General features: G+C 38.3%; 1 protein-coding gene across 1 annotated transcript in view; it reads left to right on the plus strand.

Annotated features, from left to right (window-relative positions):
• Window positions 1–1,403: 1,403 nt before the first annotated feature.
• Window positions 1,404–13,834, plus strand: part of hat1 (histone acetyltransferase 1) — a 41,955-nt gene continuing 29,524 nt past the window's right edge. The window contains exons 1-4 of the mRNA XM_056465885.1: window positions 1,404–1,490; window positions 4,036–4,107; window positions 5,670–5,745; window positions 9,282–9,402. Coding sequence (XP_056321860.1) covers window positions 1,484–1,490; window positions 4,036–4,107; window positions 5,670–5,745; window positions 9,282–9,402 — 276 coding nt within the window. The 5' untranslated portion in view covers window positions 1,404–1,483. The remainder of the gene's footprint in view (window positions 1,491–4,035; window positions 4,108–5,669; window positions 5,746–9,281; window positions 9,403–13,834) is intronic.

A 13,834-nucleotide genomic window follows, 5' to 3' on the forward strand; every position in this document is an offset into this window, starting at 1 on the left:
AAACTCCACACAGAAACGCTAACTGACCCAGCCGAGGCTTGAACAAGTAACTTTCTTGCTGTGAGGCAACACCGCTACCCACTACACCACCACTGGTCCACGAACTCTTACCTTACGGCTAATTTAGTTTATTCAATTCCCCTATAGCCCATGTGTTTGAACTGTGTCGGAAACTGGAGCACCCGGGGGAAACCCACGCCAACACAGGGAGGACATGCAAACTCGAACCAGCGACCTTCTTGCTGTGAGGTGACAGTACTAACTACTGAGCCACCATGTTGCCCAAGTTCTTAGGTTTTATTGATAAATTGTAATCATTTAATTTTATTATTTCATGTTGATTTACCCCTCTCCCTCTCATATGTAAAGACAGTCATAATCTAAAGATAATGACATTAAAATCTTAATAAATAACATAAATAGTTCTCATTATAATTACTGTTTTTACATTACTTTCAGGATTGGGTTTAGGTTTGGGGTAGACGTTACCAAAATACAATTTAATGAGTAATTTAATAAATAATATGAATATTTTTCGTTACAATTGCTGCTTTTACAGTACTGTGAGGGTTGGGTTCCCTGCTGAAAAATCCATCTTAAACCAGCCTAGGCTGGTTGGCTGGTTTTAGCTGGTTGACCAGTCTTGCTTTAAAGGGGTTTTGGACATTTTCAGGCTGGTTTACAGCTTTTTCCAGCCTGGTCTAAGCTGGTCAGGCTGGAAAATGACCTGTCTGATTTACATAGATACCATTACTAAAGATGTATAGCGTAGACAACTGGCTTGGTTGCTTTTAAAAATGAACAACCCAGCTGAAAATTCTAGCTTAAACCAGCCTAGGCTGGTTGGCTGGTTTTAGCTGGTTGACCAGCCTGGTTTTAGAGGCTGATTTCCAGCCATTTCCAGCCTGGTCTTAGCTGGTCAGGCTGGAAAATGACCAGCTAAATCCAGCTAAAACCAGTCTGGTTTAAGCTGGACATAGCTGGTTTTGGCTGGGCTCCCAGCCTGCCTAGGCTGGTCAAGCTGGTTATAGCTGGTCATCTCCCAGCCTGACCAGCTAAGACCAGCTAAATGGCTGGAAACCAGCCTGGAAATGGCCAACCCCCCCCCCCCCCCCCCCCCCCCCCCAAAACCAGGCTGGTCAACCAGCTAAAACCAGCCAACCAGCCTAGGCTGGTTTAAGCTGTTTTTTTCAGTAGGAAAAATTAAATAATAATAATATTATTATTATTATTATTATTATAAAAATTATTATAAATTATAAATGTATGGCTTGAGTAGGGGTAGACATTAATAAAATACATTTATGCACAATTCAACGGTATCCTTTCCAGCAACAACCAGTGCTTGGAGCCAAATCCGCTGCTGCCGCGGAGAGAAAAACAACGCGCTCTGTTCTCCAATGGCGTAAGCCAGCGGAAGCACGTGGGTAAACAGGAAGCAGTTTTTGGCATTTGGCGGGTTGAGCGGTGAAGACGTGCAAAAATGGCGGGTGAGTGTGAAAGCTTTTTATAACAGCGGCCGTGTTTTATAACCGCTGCTATCACAAAGCTTGTGTGTTTATATAACTGTAGAGGCCGTGTGGTGCAGTGTGCTGATGAGTGGAGGCGGACAGAGTAGAGAAACAGAGGTTTAGCCGCGGCTAAATGCTAATCACCACAGAGAAAAGCAACACATGTTTGTTTACATTGTTCGCTTTAGATGGCGGATATACTTACAGACCAACTCGATAACGTTATATCACAAAGATACATCATTGCACATTAGAATAAACACATGTAGGTGATAGTTAATTGTGTAGTGTGCAAGTGTGTGGTGCAGTTCACATGTAACCTGTCAGTGTAACGTGCAGCATGGACATTTATTTATGTCGGAGATATCTGTCTGTCTGTCTAGAGGTAAACTTGATTTTATATTCGCACATTTGTTCATTTAACTGTCTCTATATTGTTTACCACACTAATTTGAATATTTGGTCAGAATTAGCATGCAAGTATGACTTCAAAACAACATTAGCACTGTCTAATTGACTGTAAACAATGCTGTACTTTGATAGTCATTGACTGCTAATATGATTTTCCTTTTTGGAATTTGCAAAGAATATATTAATATTAAATTATATTATTAAGGAGACTGTCTGAATATCAGAATATAAAACCAGTTTACCTCTATACTTTCTTTCTATCTATCTGTCTGTCTATCTATCTATCTATCTATCTATCTATCTATCTATCTATCTATCTATCTATCTATCTATCTAGCCATAATATATATGTAGGGCTCAAACTTAACCTTTTTGCTTGGTGGTACTGGTGCTCCTAACTTTAAAAATTTAGGCGCTCCAGCCAAAAATTTAGTCGCACCCACCAAAAATGATGAGCATCGTTACTACAAGTTTTATATAAACAGATTTATTTCATTTGAAATCAACACTAAACAAAACAACTAACATGCAAAAAATATATATATGCATGCGTGAGGAAAATATGTCTTAACGAAATCCTGTTTTCACCTGAAAATACATTTTTATAACATCATTGAGCGGCTCTGACCGCACTGCTTGACATAAATGAATCTGTAAACGATACGAAACTGCTGTGTTCTCACGGGTGGTGTCTGATATTGCACAGATGCTTTTGACAAATACCTTATTATTTGCATACGTCATCTTAATAGCAATACCGCTGTTTTCATGAGCTGCAATATTAGCTTAATCTTAGTCAGCGCAAGGCCTTTTGTGATGGTGTACGTGGTGTTAAATTTTACATATAGCTGCCAGTTGCACGGCTGACAGCATCTGGCGATTAAATGAAGGATTAAACAGAACCTCTCACGCTTAATGTGTGGATGTGGCAAACAGTTACCTAAAAATTCCGTCCCACAGACTTTACAGTGAATGCTTTAGTGATTTTCATAGCGGACTGGATGCGAAAAGTGTACGGAACATGGTTAATCTACGTATCGTCATTAACGGTCTATCTACAATAGATAATGTTGGATGTGGAAACGTCACTAAAATGCTCACATATTTGTGGAACAATAGACCATTTTATTTTAATAGTCCGTGGAGCTCTTTAAGGTTGCACGTTTTCTGATGTTTCAAATGCACATCTGAATCAGTTCATTTCTGTTCCTTTTAGTATGATTTTGTAGCTACAACAAGCGCAAAAATCTCTTAAAAAGAACGACGCACAAAGTGAAATTTTGAATTACTTTGGATTGTTACCTGATAAGACTGAAAAAAAAAATTGGTGAAAAACCCAAAATAGCAACAGGAAACACTGAAACAATTTTTGACCACTTCATATAACTTCATTTTTTTGGAAAAATGCTATTTGCAAATTTAATTTGGTATAGTTTGCATCTTTTATTTTAATGTATTTTTTGTTGGGCTGTTATCTACAAAATAAACAAAAAGAATGCATTTTAGGTGAAGCGACGTGCAAATAATACATTTTCAATAATAAAGGGAATTATGAGTTAAATTCAAGACCTTATTGTAAAATATAGTATACTATATTTGACCTTAAGATGTAAAAAATATATAAAATATAGTATGTCTGACAAATTTTTAAATAATTTGAGTTATGAATTCCAATATCGCAATATTACTTTGTATCGTGATACTTCATCTGGTAAAGTATCGTAAGATGAATTAATGGTATCGCGACAACCCAACTGCTTATATAATTTAGCTATTTGGAATTGTCAATTAATTCTTTTCTGAGATTAGATCAAGAACGTGTAGATCAGAATGTGCGAATTATAAAGCCAACTTCACATCAATGATCTGCAAATGCTTCAATTTAGCATTGTTGTCATTAGGATTTACTCTACATTGTAACAATCAACATTTTATAGATCTCATTGTGTGTACAAATATTTGTTTAAATTTGTTGAATAAATTGCAGTGCAGCCACGTTGTGGCATAATACAGTATCTTTATGTCATATATTAATATGTGTAGCTGATGATGACCGAGATGATATATTTTTTGTGCACTTATGATTGACGTGTTTTTTTTTTCTTCACTACAGCTGTGAATGACATGGAGAAGAAGCTTGCGGAGTATAAATGCGACACCAATGAAGCCATATGTCTGAAACTTGGTAAATCATTCATCATTGCATCATTACACAACAATAAAGTCTTATGGTGCGTTCACACCAGATGCAGATGAAGCGTTAAGCGCGAGTGATTTACATGTTAAGTCAATGCAAAGACTTGTGGTGCGATTGACACGATCTGCGGCGCGAATGACGCAGTGTGAATTGAGCTCTTAATGCGTTAATTGCTCAAGTTTGTAAATCTGAACTATAGCAGACATTTGCACAGCATTAACCAATCAGGAGCTTGCTCTAGTAAGGGCGTGATTGTGATATGGCACTTGTTGTTGGTGTCCCGAGGGAAAATCCTCTTGCCGACACCAGACAACAGCTCATCAAACTGGGCTCGTTTCTGTCTGAAGCACCGCTGAAAGCTTCCATCATCCAGGTATGGTTTTTGGAGAACTTGATGAACTCACAGAGCTGGTGCACCTCTGAATGGATCTAGTGGACTCAGACACGACACAGAATGAATCTATGCTGTTTTTCAACCTTGCTAAAGCACATAAAGCACAGCTACTCTCTCAATAAAATTCATGTTAGCCATTTAGCAACGAAACTAGGGCCACCGGGCAGACAGAAACCCTGCCCATGATGCAAATCCGTGTCTATTGTGAAGCAAATTTGTGGTCCGAATGAAGCGAGTACACTCAAAATGTTTGCGCAAGTTGCGTCTGGTGTGAACACAGCATTAAAGGTGCAGTATGTAAGATTGACACCCAGTGGTTGAACTAGGTATTGCAGTTAAAATTCAAAACACTTTTTCACCCGGCCCCTCCATCAACAACTCGTTGGTTGCCGGATTGATGCCACCAACATGAGCACGCTATTGAGCAATACGTTTGAGCCTACACAATAACTAATAACTACTTAAAGGAGTTTTTGTCTAAAATATTATCTGAATTTTTTTACATTTCTATTTCTCACGGCTAAACAATAGCCGAAACTACTAACGATCACCTCAGGTACTGATTATGTGCTTTATTCAGTGTGCTTCCAGTGTGAGGTTGAATGTCATTTTACATGACATGTATTGTATACTGAAAGCAGCAGTAGATAGTTCACCTCAGACCTTCAAAGTAAAATAAATGTATATGAAAATGATTGTTAGACATTGAGACAGCCTTCAAGGTTGAAATGAAATACACCACATTTTCCATCAAGGCAACTTGGGGTGCTGAAATATAATGAGGTAAACTGGCAGTGAGCTGATTTTAGAGACTAAAACAAATACAGACATTATGGCACGTAACACACATTTTCAAAGGAGGATATCTGACTTTTAGCATTGTACTTCATATAAACAAGTACATTCACTTAGCATATGTCTTAAGTATTATATATTATAGGTTTTTTATGCTTTAGGAGAGTCCAAAACTCACATACAGCACCTTTAATATTTCATTTATAATTTTTATTTTAAAAATGACCTTCAGCTCCCTTCCTTTTCTGATCATGTGTCTTCGGGTGTGATTGAATAATGTTAACTAATAGCTGATAAGATATTTTCCCAGTTGTTAAAATCGGTTTGTGTGTGTGTGTGTGTGTGTGTGTGTGCGCTATAGTGAGGTTCCCGGAGGATGTAGATGATGAAAGCACAACATTTCACCCGGAGTTCAGTCATCAGCTGTTTGGAGATGAGTATGTATCAGCATATCACACACTTTCTCATACATTTATCATGTGTTTGGGGCAAATATTAAAAGGGATTTAATTGAGCAAACAATTATTTAGATAAAACATCTAGTACTAGGGATGCTCATTTCGGTTCATTTTGTCAACCGGCAATCGCCGATCATTAAGCGAATATTAACCGTTAACTGGTCAGATTAATATAAAAATATTATTTAATAAAAAAAATTGACATGTCTATTTTGGGTCTGACATATTAAGTATTGCATTTTAAAATGCTGATTTATTTTAACATGAGAACAGCAGCAAGCAGAACAGCACATCTTCACGCACCTGCAGTGTTTCCAGCAGCACAGAAATAAAGAATAAATAAAATAAAAAGAATAAAATGAATAGTTCTGCCCTAGATATATTCACTTAAATGACAAATGTAGATTACAAAACCAAAACACTGAATTCTTTTTAAGAACCGGCATAGCTGTTTACTCCAATCATGTTTTTTATCAAAAATCAGGCTACCTCAAATCGATCGCTCCTCAGAAAATATGCATTTCATTAATGCTCCGCTGTTGTTATTATATCACCTCTGTCTACATTTTCAATAGAAGTCATTAGTTTAATCTCATGATTATGACTCATGTCATGATTATAACTTATACGTCGAATAGTTCGGACTGCTGAGCGAATCACTGGTACAACCCTTCCTACTCCCCAAGAATTGTACTTATCCAGAGCGAGCAGAAGGGCTGCCAAAATCACTCTGGACCCCTCACACCCAGCACACTGCCTCTTTGAACTTTTACCTTCTGGTCGACGCTACAGAGCACTGCGCACCAGAACAGCCCGACACAGAAACAGTTTCTTCCCTCAGGCAATCCATCTCATGAACACTTGATGATAATAATTGCGGAACCAACATCACTACTTGCCATACACTTTTATACACATATACACTTATTTAACAACACACTTTACATGCCAATTTGCACATAACAGCTGCACATATAACGTTGTATATAGTAATAAACACGTACATACACTTGTCAATCTGTATATTTGCACTCACTACTTCTATTTTTTTTTTTATATATTTATTATCTGTTTTTTGTCCTGTCTCTGTAATGCTGTTGCACTGTAGAAGCTCTGTCACGAAAACAAATTCCTCGTATGTGTGAACATACCTGGCATTAAAGCTCTTTCTGATTATTTCCTCTGCCTCACTCGCGGTTCATGTGGTTCATGCACACGCTGAGTGTGATGAAAGACAATGACGATGAACCTTAAGGCTCATATGTTGACTTTTTGTATAACAATTTTGTTGTTTACATATGATATTGCATTAATTGTCATACAGGTTTTACAAGCTGTAAAATGAAAGCCTCAGTTTGATGCAGAGTTATCATTATGCAGAAATCAAGTAAATCTTTGGATTTGTTTGATTCGTAGATTATGTAGGCTATTTAAAAAATGGATAATATATAAGAACTATTGTTAACTGTAATTTTCCAAATGGAAAAAAGCTTGCTTTGTTGGTTGTACACTTAATCATCATCAGACTATTTGTTGAGTTTATGACGCGGATCCTAGACAGAGGCGATCAGCATCAGCGCTGGTTTGGCATCAACTCTTCTGTCTCAACCTGTGACCAAAAATATCCTTCTTTCATTTGGCTTCTTTGGCAAAATACGTCTGTAAGCACGTATGGTTGCATGTCTTACTGTCCCTCGAGTTAACAAATATTTGTTGCAGTTGCACATTAAGGGGATCACAGCGAACTGCTTTTCTGTTCCAAAAACGCGAGGCGCACCTCGTGGTGCTCTTTTTTTTTTTTTTAATGTCATTAGTAAATGACTGAATCAACTGCGTATTGTGCGCGAGTATTGCTGTCGATGTTGTTAGAACTATAATATTTAATAACATTGTGATATTCAAGATTTGTAAAGTCATACAGCTCTGGATAACTTGAAACAGTGACCACAAGTCTCTCCTCCATCATTAAAAGTTCTCTGTAGTTGTCTTGAAAACACAAATTCTGCTGTCACCTCAAGGGAAAACCCGTCTCTGCTTTCATTTGATTGAAGAATGAAAAAGACGCGACTGACGTAACACTCTTTACGCTCAGGGTTGACTTTTATTTCAACTGCGAGCACACAGCACGCAATGGCAAAACGCGAGGGGCGCTTAAGGCATCAAGTAAAACACTCGCAGCTGTTAGTAAACCATTGAAAAGATGCACCTCTCTTGAAATATTTAAAATAATATTTTTAATTGTTAAACTGATACTATTAACCCGTTACAAACGCACCCTTTCGGTTCACGGTTAATCGGTTATTTTGAGCATCCCTATCTAGTACAGCTTGAAATTCAGTTTTCCCTTTAGAACAGAATGTGTCCTGTTTATTTCAATTATAACAGTGACTATTCATTTTTTCCAGGATTTTGTGAGTCCAATAGTTCTTGAGATACAAAAGTTTTTCAAAAAACACTATTTTTGTGTGTTTTCACAGCAGAAAATCTAAAAATAGAAATGCTGTTTTGATATGAGCCATCACAAAATCATTTTCAGGCTGCAGATATTTAAAAAAAAAAAATTTATTTATTTTAGATTCAAACAAAACCATAGAAAAACCCATCCCCAACGCTTATTTCCCCTTTGCGGCTTTAAGAGAATAGACACATAGCTAACAGTCTAGATATATCAAGGTTTGAGTCTTCAAACGTTATACAAATGCAAATGCAGTCCATGTACGTATAAGGTATAGGGTGCAAGCACAACACCATTATCACCATTAGCAGTAAAAAACATGTAGACGATATCCATATTAATCAATATACTTTTTGAACCTTTGAGAGGACCTCGGATCTGCAGAAATCTGACAGAAAAAGTATGCACAAGCTCTTCAAAGGAGCAAAGGATATCATTAAAAAATAAACATTTCTGGCACTTTATTTCCTTCTCATCCCGCATCAGGAACACCGAGTCTGTACAAGAACGTGGGAAATAAACCATCAGTAAGGAAAGACTAGGAGCTGCAAATAAAAGGATCTGCAATTGAAGCAGCCTGAAAAGCAAAATGCTTTCTAAACTCTTAATGTATGTACAATTATGGGGTTAAAAGATGTAAATAAATTCTTTCCTGAAAAACAACTTAACAGAGACCCTAAAACAAGCTTTCTCTTCCTGTATCACAGAGACTCTGTGCACAATTTTTTGATAGTTCCTAATAGTCGCAGTAATAAAAACTGAAAATTTGACCCTCATTCCCCCTCGCGACAGTAAGAATGATTTTTTTTTTAATACGAGGGGATGTTTATCAATCACCCCCTAATTTATCAATCACTCCCCTAATTTATCAATCACTCCCCTAATTTATCTGTGTTAGAATTTTAGTTTTATTATGAATGCGGGTTAGTTCGAAAACTGTGGTATCTCTCTTTGACCGATTTATGTATGTTTTTACTGAAATGTGATCATTGTGTTTTTCCCTAGCTGTCCCATTTCCTATTCAGTCTCATTTTGAAAATGTGTGTTTTTTTTTGCACAGTGAAGTGGCGTTTGGCTACAAGGGTCTTCAGATCCAGCTTTACCAGAGTGCAGGAAATCTCAACACCTTGTTTAAAGTCAAGTACACTGCCAGGGTCACAGACAAGTTTGACTGCGTTGAGGTACAGTTTCTACTTGCTCATTTCATGCAGTATGCGTCAATCTCTCTGACTGACTGTGTGGTTATGCATTAGAGGTGTGAAGCTACACTGCTCTCACGGGTCTTGTTCGGTTACGATTATCATGCCATCGATTCGGTTCAATTCGATATCTCGGTGCATCACGCTGCGTTGACCATGCTTTCCATACACAGTTTTAGATTTTCTTCACAGCACAGCAATACTTGTATTAAAATGTATAAATATTTATATACTAGTTTGTCCTTTGATACAAACAGTCAGATATATAAACTATACCTTTAAAGAACACAAGGATTTATAGCAAATAAACATATAAATATCCTGCTCGCTCTCTGAGCCTTGTCTTGGTCACGCGCTCAACAGAAAGGGTGAGAGGGCTATGATTGGCGCTGGCGCTCTTCTCAGATGAGTGACACTGATAAACGGCAGCGGCAATCACAGCTGATCTATGATAGACACGGTGGAGAAAATTCTGCAGACACACGCTCGTGTCTGTATCCAGGAGTATCGCTGTAACAGCCGAGAGGAGAGGAAAAGTCACGCCCAGCGGCTCAAATGGGCCACGAATGAACGGATCAAATCTCTTTCCGGCTCTAAATGCATACAATTGGCTTCTGTCTTTCACGTGATGAACGACTCAGACCGAGGACTCGAGAGGTGAACGGATCAAATCTCTTTCCGGCTCTAAATGCATACAATTGGCTTCTGTCTTTCACGTGATGAACGACTCAGACCGAGGACTCGAGAGGTGAACGGATCAAATCTCTTTCCGGCTCGAAACGCATATGATTGGCTCGTGATGAACGAATGACTCAAACCCGATAAGGACTCGAGAGATGAACGGATCAAATCTCTTTCCGGCTCTAAACGCATATGATTGGCCCGTGAGGAACGAATGACTCAAACCTGATAGAGCAGTGTTTCCCAACCCTGTTCCTGAAGGCACATCAACAGTCCACATTTTCAACCTCTCCCTAATCAAACACACCTGAATCAACTCATCAGAAGATTAGAAGAGACTCCTACACCTGAAGTTAATGGGTCAGATAAGGGAGACATTCAAAATATGTACTGTTGGTGTGCCTCCAGGAACAGGGTTGGGAAACACTGCGATAGAGGACTCAAGAGATGAACGGATCAAATCTCTTTCCGGCTCTAAACGCATATGATTGGCCCGTGAGGAACGAATGACTCAAACCCGATAGAGGACTCGAGAGATGAACGGATCAATTCTCTTTCCGGCTCTAAACGCATATGATTGGCTTCTGCCTTTCCTCGATGAACGACTCAAAAAGTGCGCAGTGTGCGCACGCGCGGATGAACAAATCTCTCCCTGAGAGGACTCGTAGTTCCTGAGTCATATTGAAGATTCGTTCAAAATGAACAAATCGTTCAAGAACGACCCATCACTAGAATGCTTCTGGTTATGTATGTAAAATTCAAGTAAAGGCATGTTGGTGGTGTTTTGTCTAACTTAATTAAATATCTAAATATCTCACATGTCTTGTGACTAAATGAGATGGATGGCTGAGTACATTAATTGAGTACATTTAATTTGATAATTAATATTTTTATCCATTTCTCAGTGATGATAGACAGTATATTTTGGTACATTTAAGCAAAACTGTTTTATTAAACAGTTCCATTTATTAAAATAAGGGTTTCGGTCACCTAACATCTTTAGAAATAGAAATATAATATATTTAATTTAAAAGGAGGTATTGCAAAAACAAAAATTGACATTAAGTTCAACCCCTTCTTTAATAAAATGTTGTTCAATATAACATATTCATTGAGCTGTACTAATTTTAGACTTTTTGCAATCTAAAATTATGTTGTTAATTAATTCTATTCATTGCTTTATAATGTACACTGTGTGGCAAAATTCGAACCCAGTTTTAAGAGCAACAAATAATAGCTCGATTTCTAGTTAATCATTTGGAAAAGTGGCAGAAGGTGGTTTTTTCTGATGAATTATCTGTTGACCTGCATCCCAATCATCACAAATACTGCAGAAGACCTACTGGAACCAGCATGGACCCAAAATTCTCACATAAATCAGTCAGGTTTGGTTAATCAGTCAAGTTTTGGGGTTACATTCAGTATGAGGATGTGCGAGAGATCTGCAAAATCAACAGCCTGAGGTATCAAGACATTACTACAGGAGAGGGCAAATTCTTCAGCAGGATAGCGCTCCTTCTCATACTTCAACCTCCTTTTCAAAGTTCTTGAAAGCAAAGAAGATCAAGGTGCTCCAGGATTGGCCAGCCCAGTCACCAGGGATGAACATTATTGAGCACGTCTGGGGTAAGACGAAGGAGGAGGCGTTAAAGATGAATCCAAAGAATCTTGATGAACTCTGGGAGTCCTGCAAGAACGCTTTCTTTGCCATTCCAGATGACTTTATTAATCAGTGATTTGAGTCATTGCAGAGATGTATGGATGCAGTCCTCCAAGCTTATGATGGAGTCAGACACAATATTCATTCTGTTTCCACTGCAGCATGACTTTATATTCTATACTGGACATTATTTCTGTTCAGTGACAAGACTTTTGTCTAAGCAGAGTCAGACCTTACTGTCCTAATGAAATCATTCCAAATCAAGATCATATTTGAGCATGATCATATTTTGTTTTGGTGAAATAAGTGTAATCTAGAGGCCTTTGCCTTTCATATAAGCCACTTCTGATACCAAATGATCAAGTCAAGATATTATTAGTTGTTTCTAAAACTTTCATAGGCAACAAGACTTTTGTCAGGTAGTGTATATACACACATGTATTGTATAGCACCTTAATTTAAAAGAGAGATCTGTTAAGGATTTTCTCATCTATACATGCCACTGTAAATGAATCAGTTTGGCACATCAGTTGCTGCATCTCAAGGTGTCTACAAACTTTCCTTATAGACTCATTCTAGCTAATAAACACTTAAATGTGTTACCAAAACACTGACCTATGTTGAAGCTCATTCTTAGATCTAAATTACTTAAATAAGCCCCAAATCCTTGTGTTTTGATTGGATCAGACAGTTGTAGTTTGATCAGATCAGACCTGAGGTCTTTTATTATTATTAAAGCCAATTACATGCTGTGCATGACACGGCTTCTGAATATCTTCCACCTTGAAGCCTAGCATGCAATTAAAGTTGCTAAACACACTTGAGGAGTTTATTGTCTAAGGACAGTTGATTTTATTATGTCTTTTCTCTTAGCGTTGCTCATATTGGGTTCTTTTTTCCATCTTTTTTTCTCTCATGGATGAAGACGTCTTTGATTAGAAGGTTTTTTTTATAAAGTAATTGGATTCAATGCTGCTGTTGAACCCCATCATGTAAAGAAGACGCATTCTCAAAATGAACCTGAAGAGTCTTAAGCATCGTTAGTTAATACAGGAACGCTACAATGCCGCGCTTTTATTCGCGCGATTGAGCAATTTGCCAGAGAAACTGTCTATTTTTACCATTTTTCGGTCCGCTCCGTTCTTGTCGTCATCCCATAATGCAGCGGGACAATAGTGAGTGTTACTGAGCTGCAGGTGCACCGATCCCCTTCTGATATTAGCTGATGTCTGAATGAGCAGGAATTAGCGGCGTGTTGCATTAGCCTTTTGTCGTGTGTTTTTGTGCCCGTTGTGAATGAAGAGTCCCGCGACACAAGCGTAGCCCATCACGCGGCCAAAGGGCCCTGCTTAGCAACTTAATACAAAGTGTTCTCATGTCAGCCCCGCTGGAAATGGATACAATGCAAACATGGGTGTGCATTCTGCTGGGTAAAAAAATCCCAGAGAGGCTGGAAGAGTGGGGGGAACCACTATTGTCCATCCTGGAGCCTGTGAATGGAGAGGGCAAACTCGTTTGATTGAGTTCGTTCACCAGCCTCAGAACACAGGAGCCTATTATACATGTCCAGGCTTTTTTTTTTTTTTTGTTAAGTCGAGATCAATTCATTAAATTTATTGCCCGGTGAGAAGCTGGGACACATTACGGTGGGGGAACTTCATCTGATATTCATGGTTTAAGATAAGTAGTAAATGTATTCAATTAAGTGGTCTTTCAGAGGAGGCATTGGATGAAGAGGAGGGGTATAGGGGGGGCTGGAAACTCCTCAGCTGACATTGCTAATTGCCTAATGGGTCTCCTTTTTTGTGTCAGGAAAATATGTATTTTTTTCCTTTAATTCCTTTTCGTGGCGTGCCAATCACAGCTGAAGTATAGCTTAATGACAGAACAATAGGGAATTACTCTGTTAGGGCTCTTTTGTGATTATATGTAAGGCCGAGCGCCGGGGGAATAGACGCATAACTCATAAATGTGCCACTTCAGTTTATATGATTAAATTCAGCTGCTCTCGCTGTATACCAGACACAGCTGAGTTAACCACTCGCGCTCTGTGGGAAGCTTGAAACGTGCTTT

The sequence above is a fragment of the Danio aesculapii genome, chromosome 9 (assembly GCF_903798145.1).
Source record: "Danio aesculapii chromosome 9, fDanAes4.1, whole genome shotgun sequence".
NCBI lineage: Eukaryota > Metazoa > Chordata > Actinopteri > Cypriniformes > Danionidae > Danio > Danio aesculapii.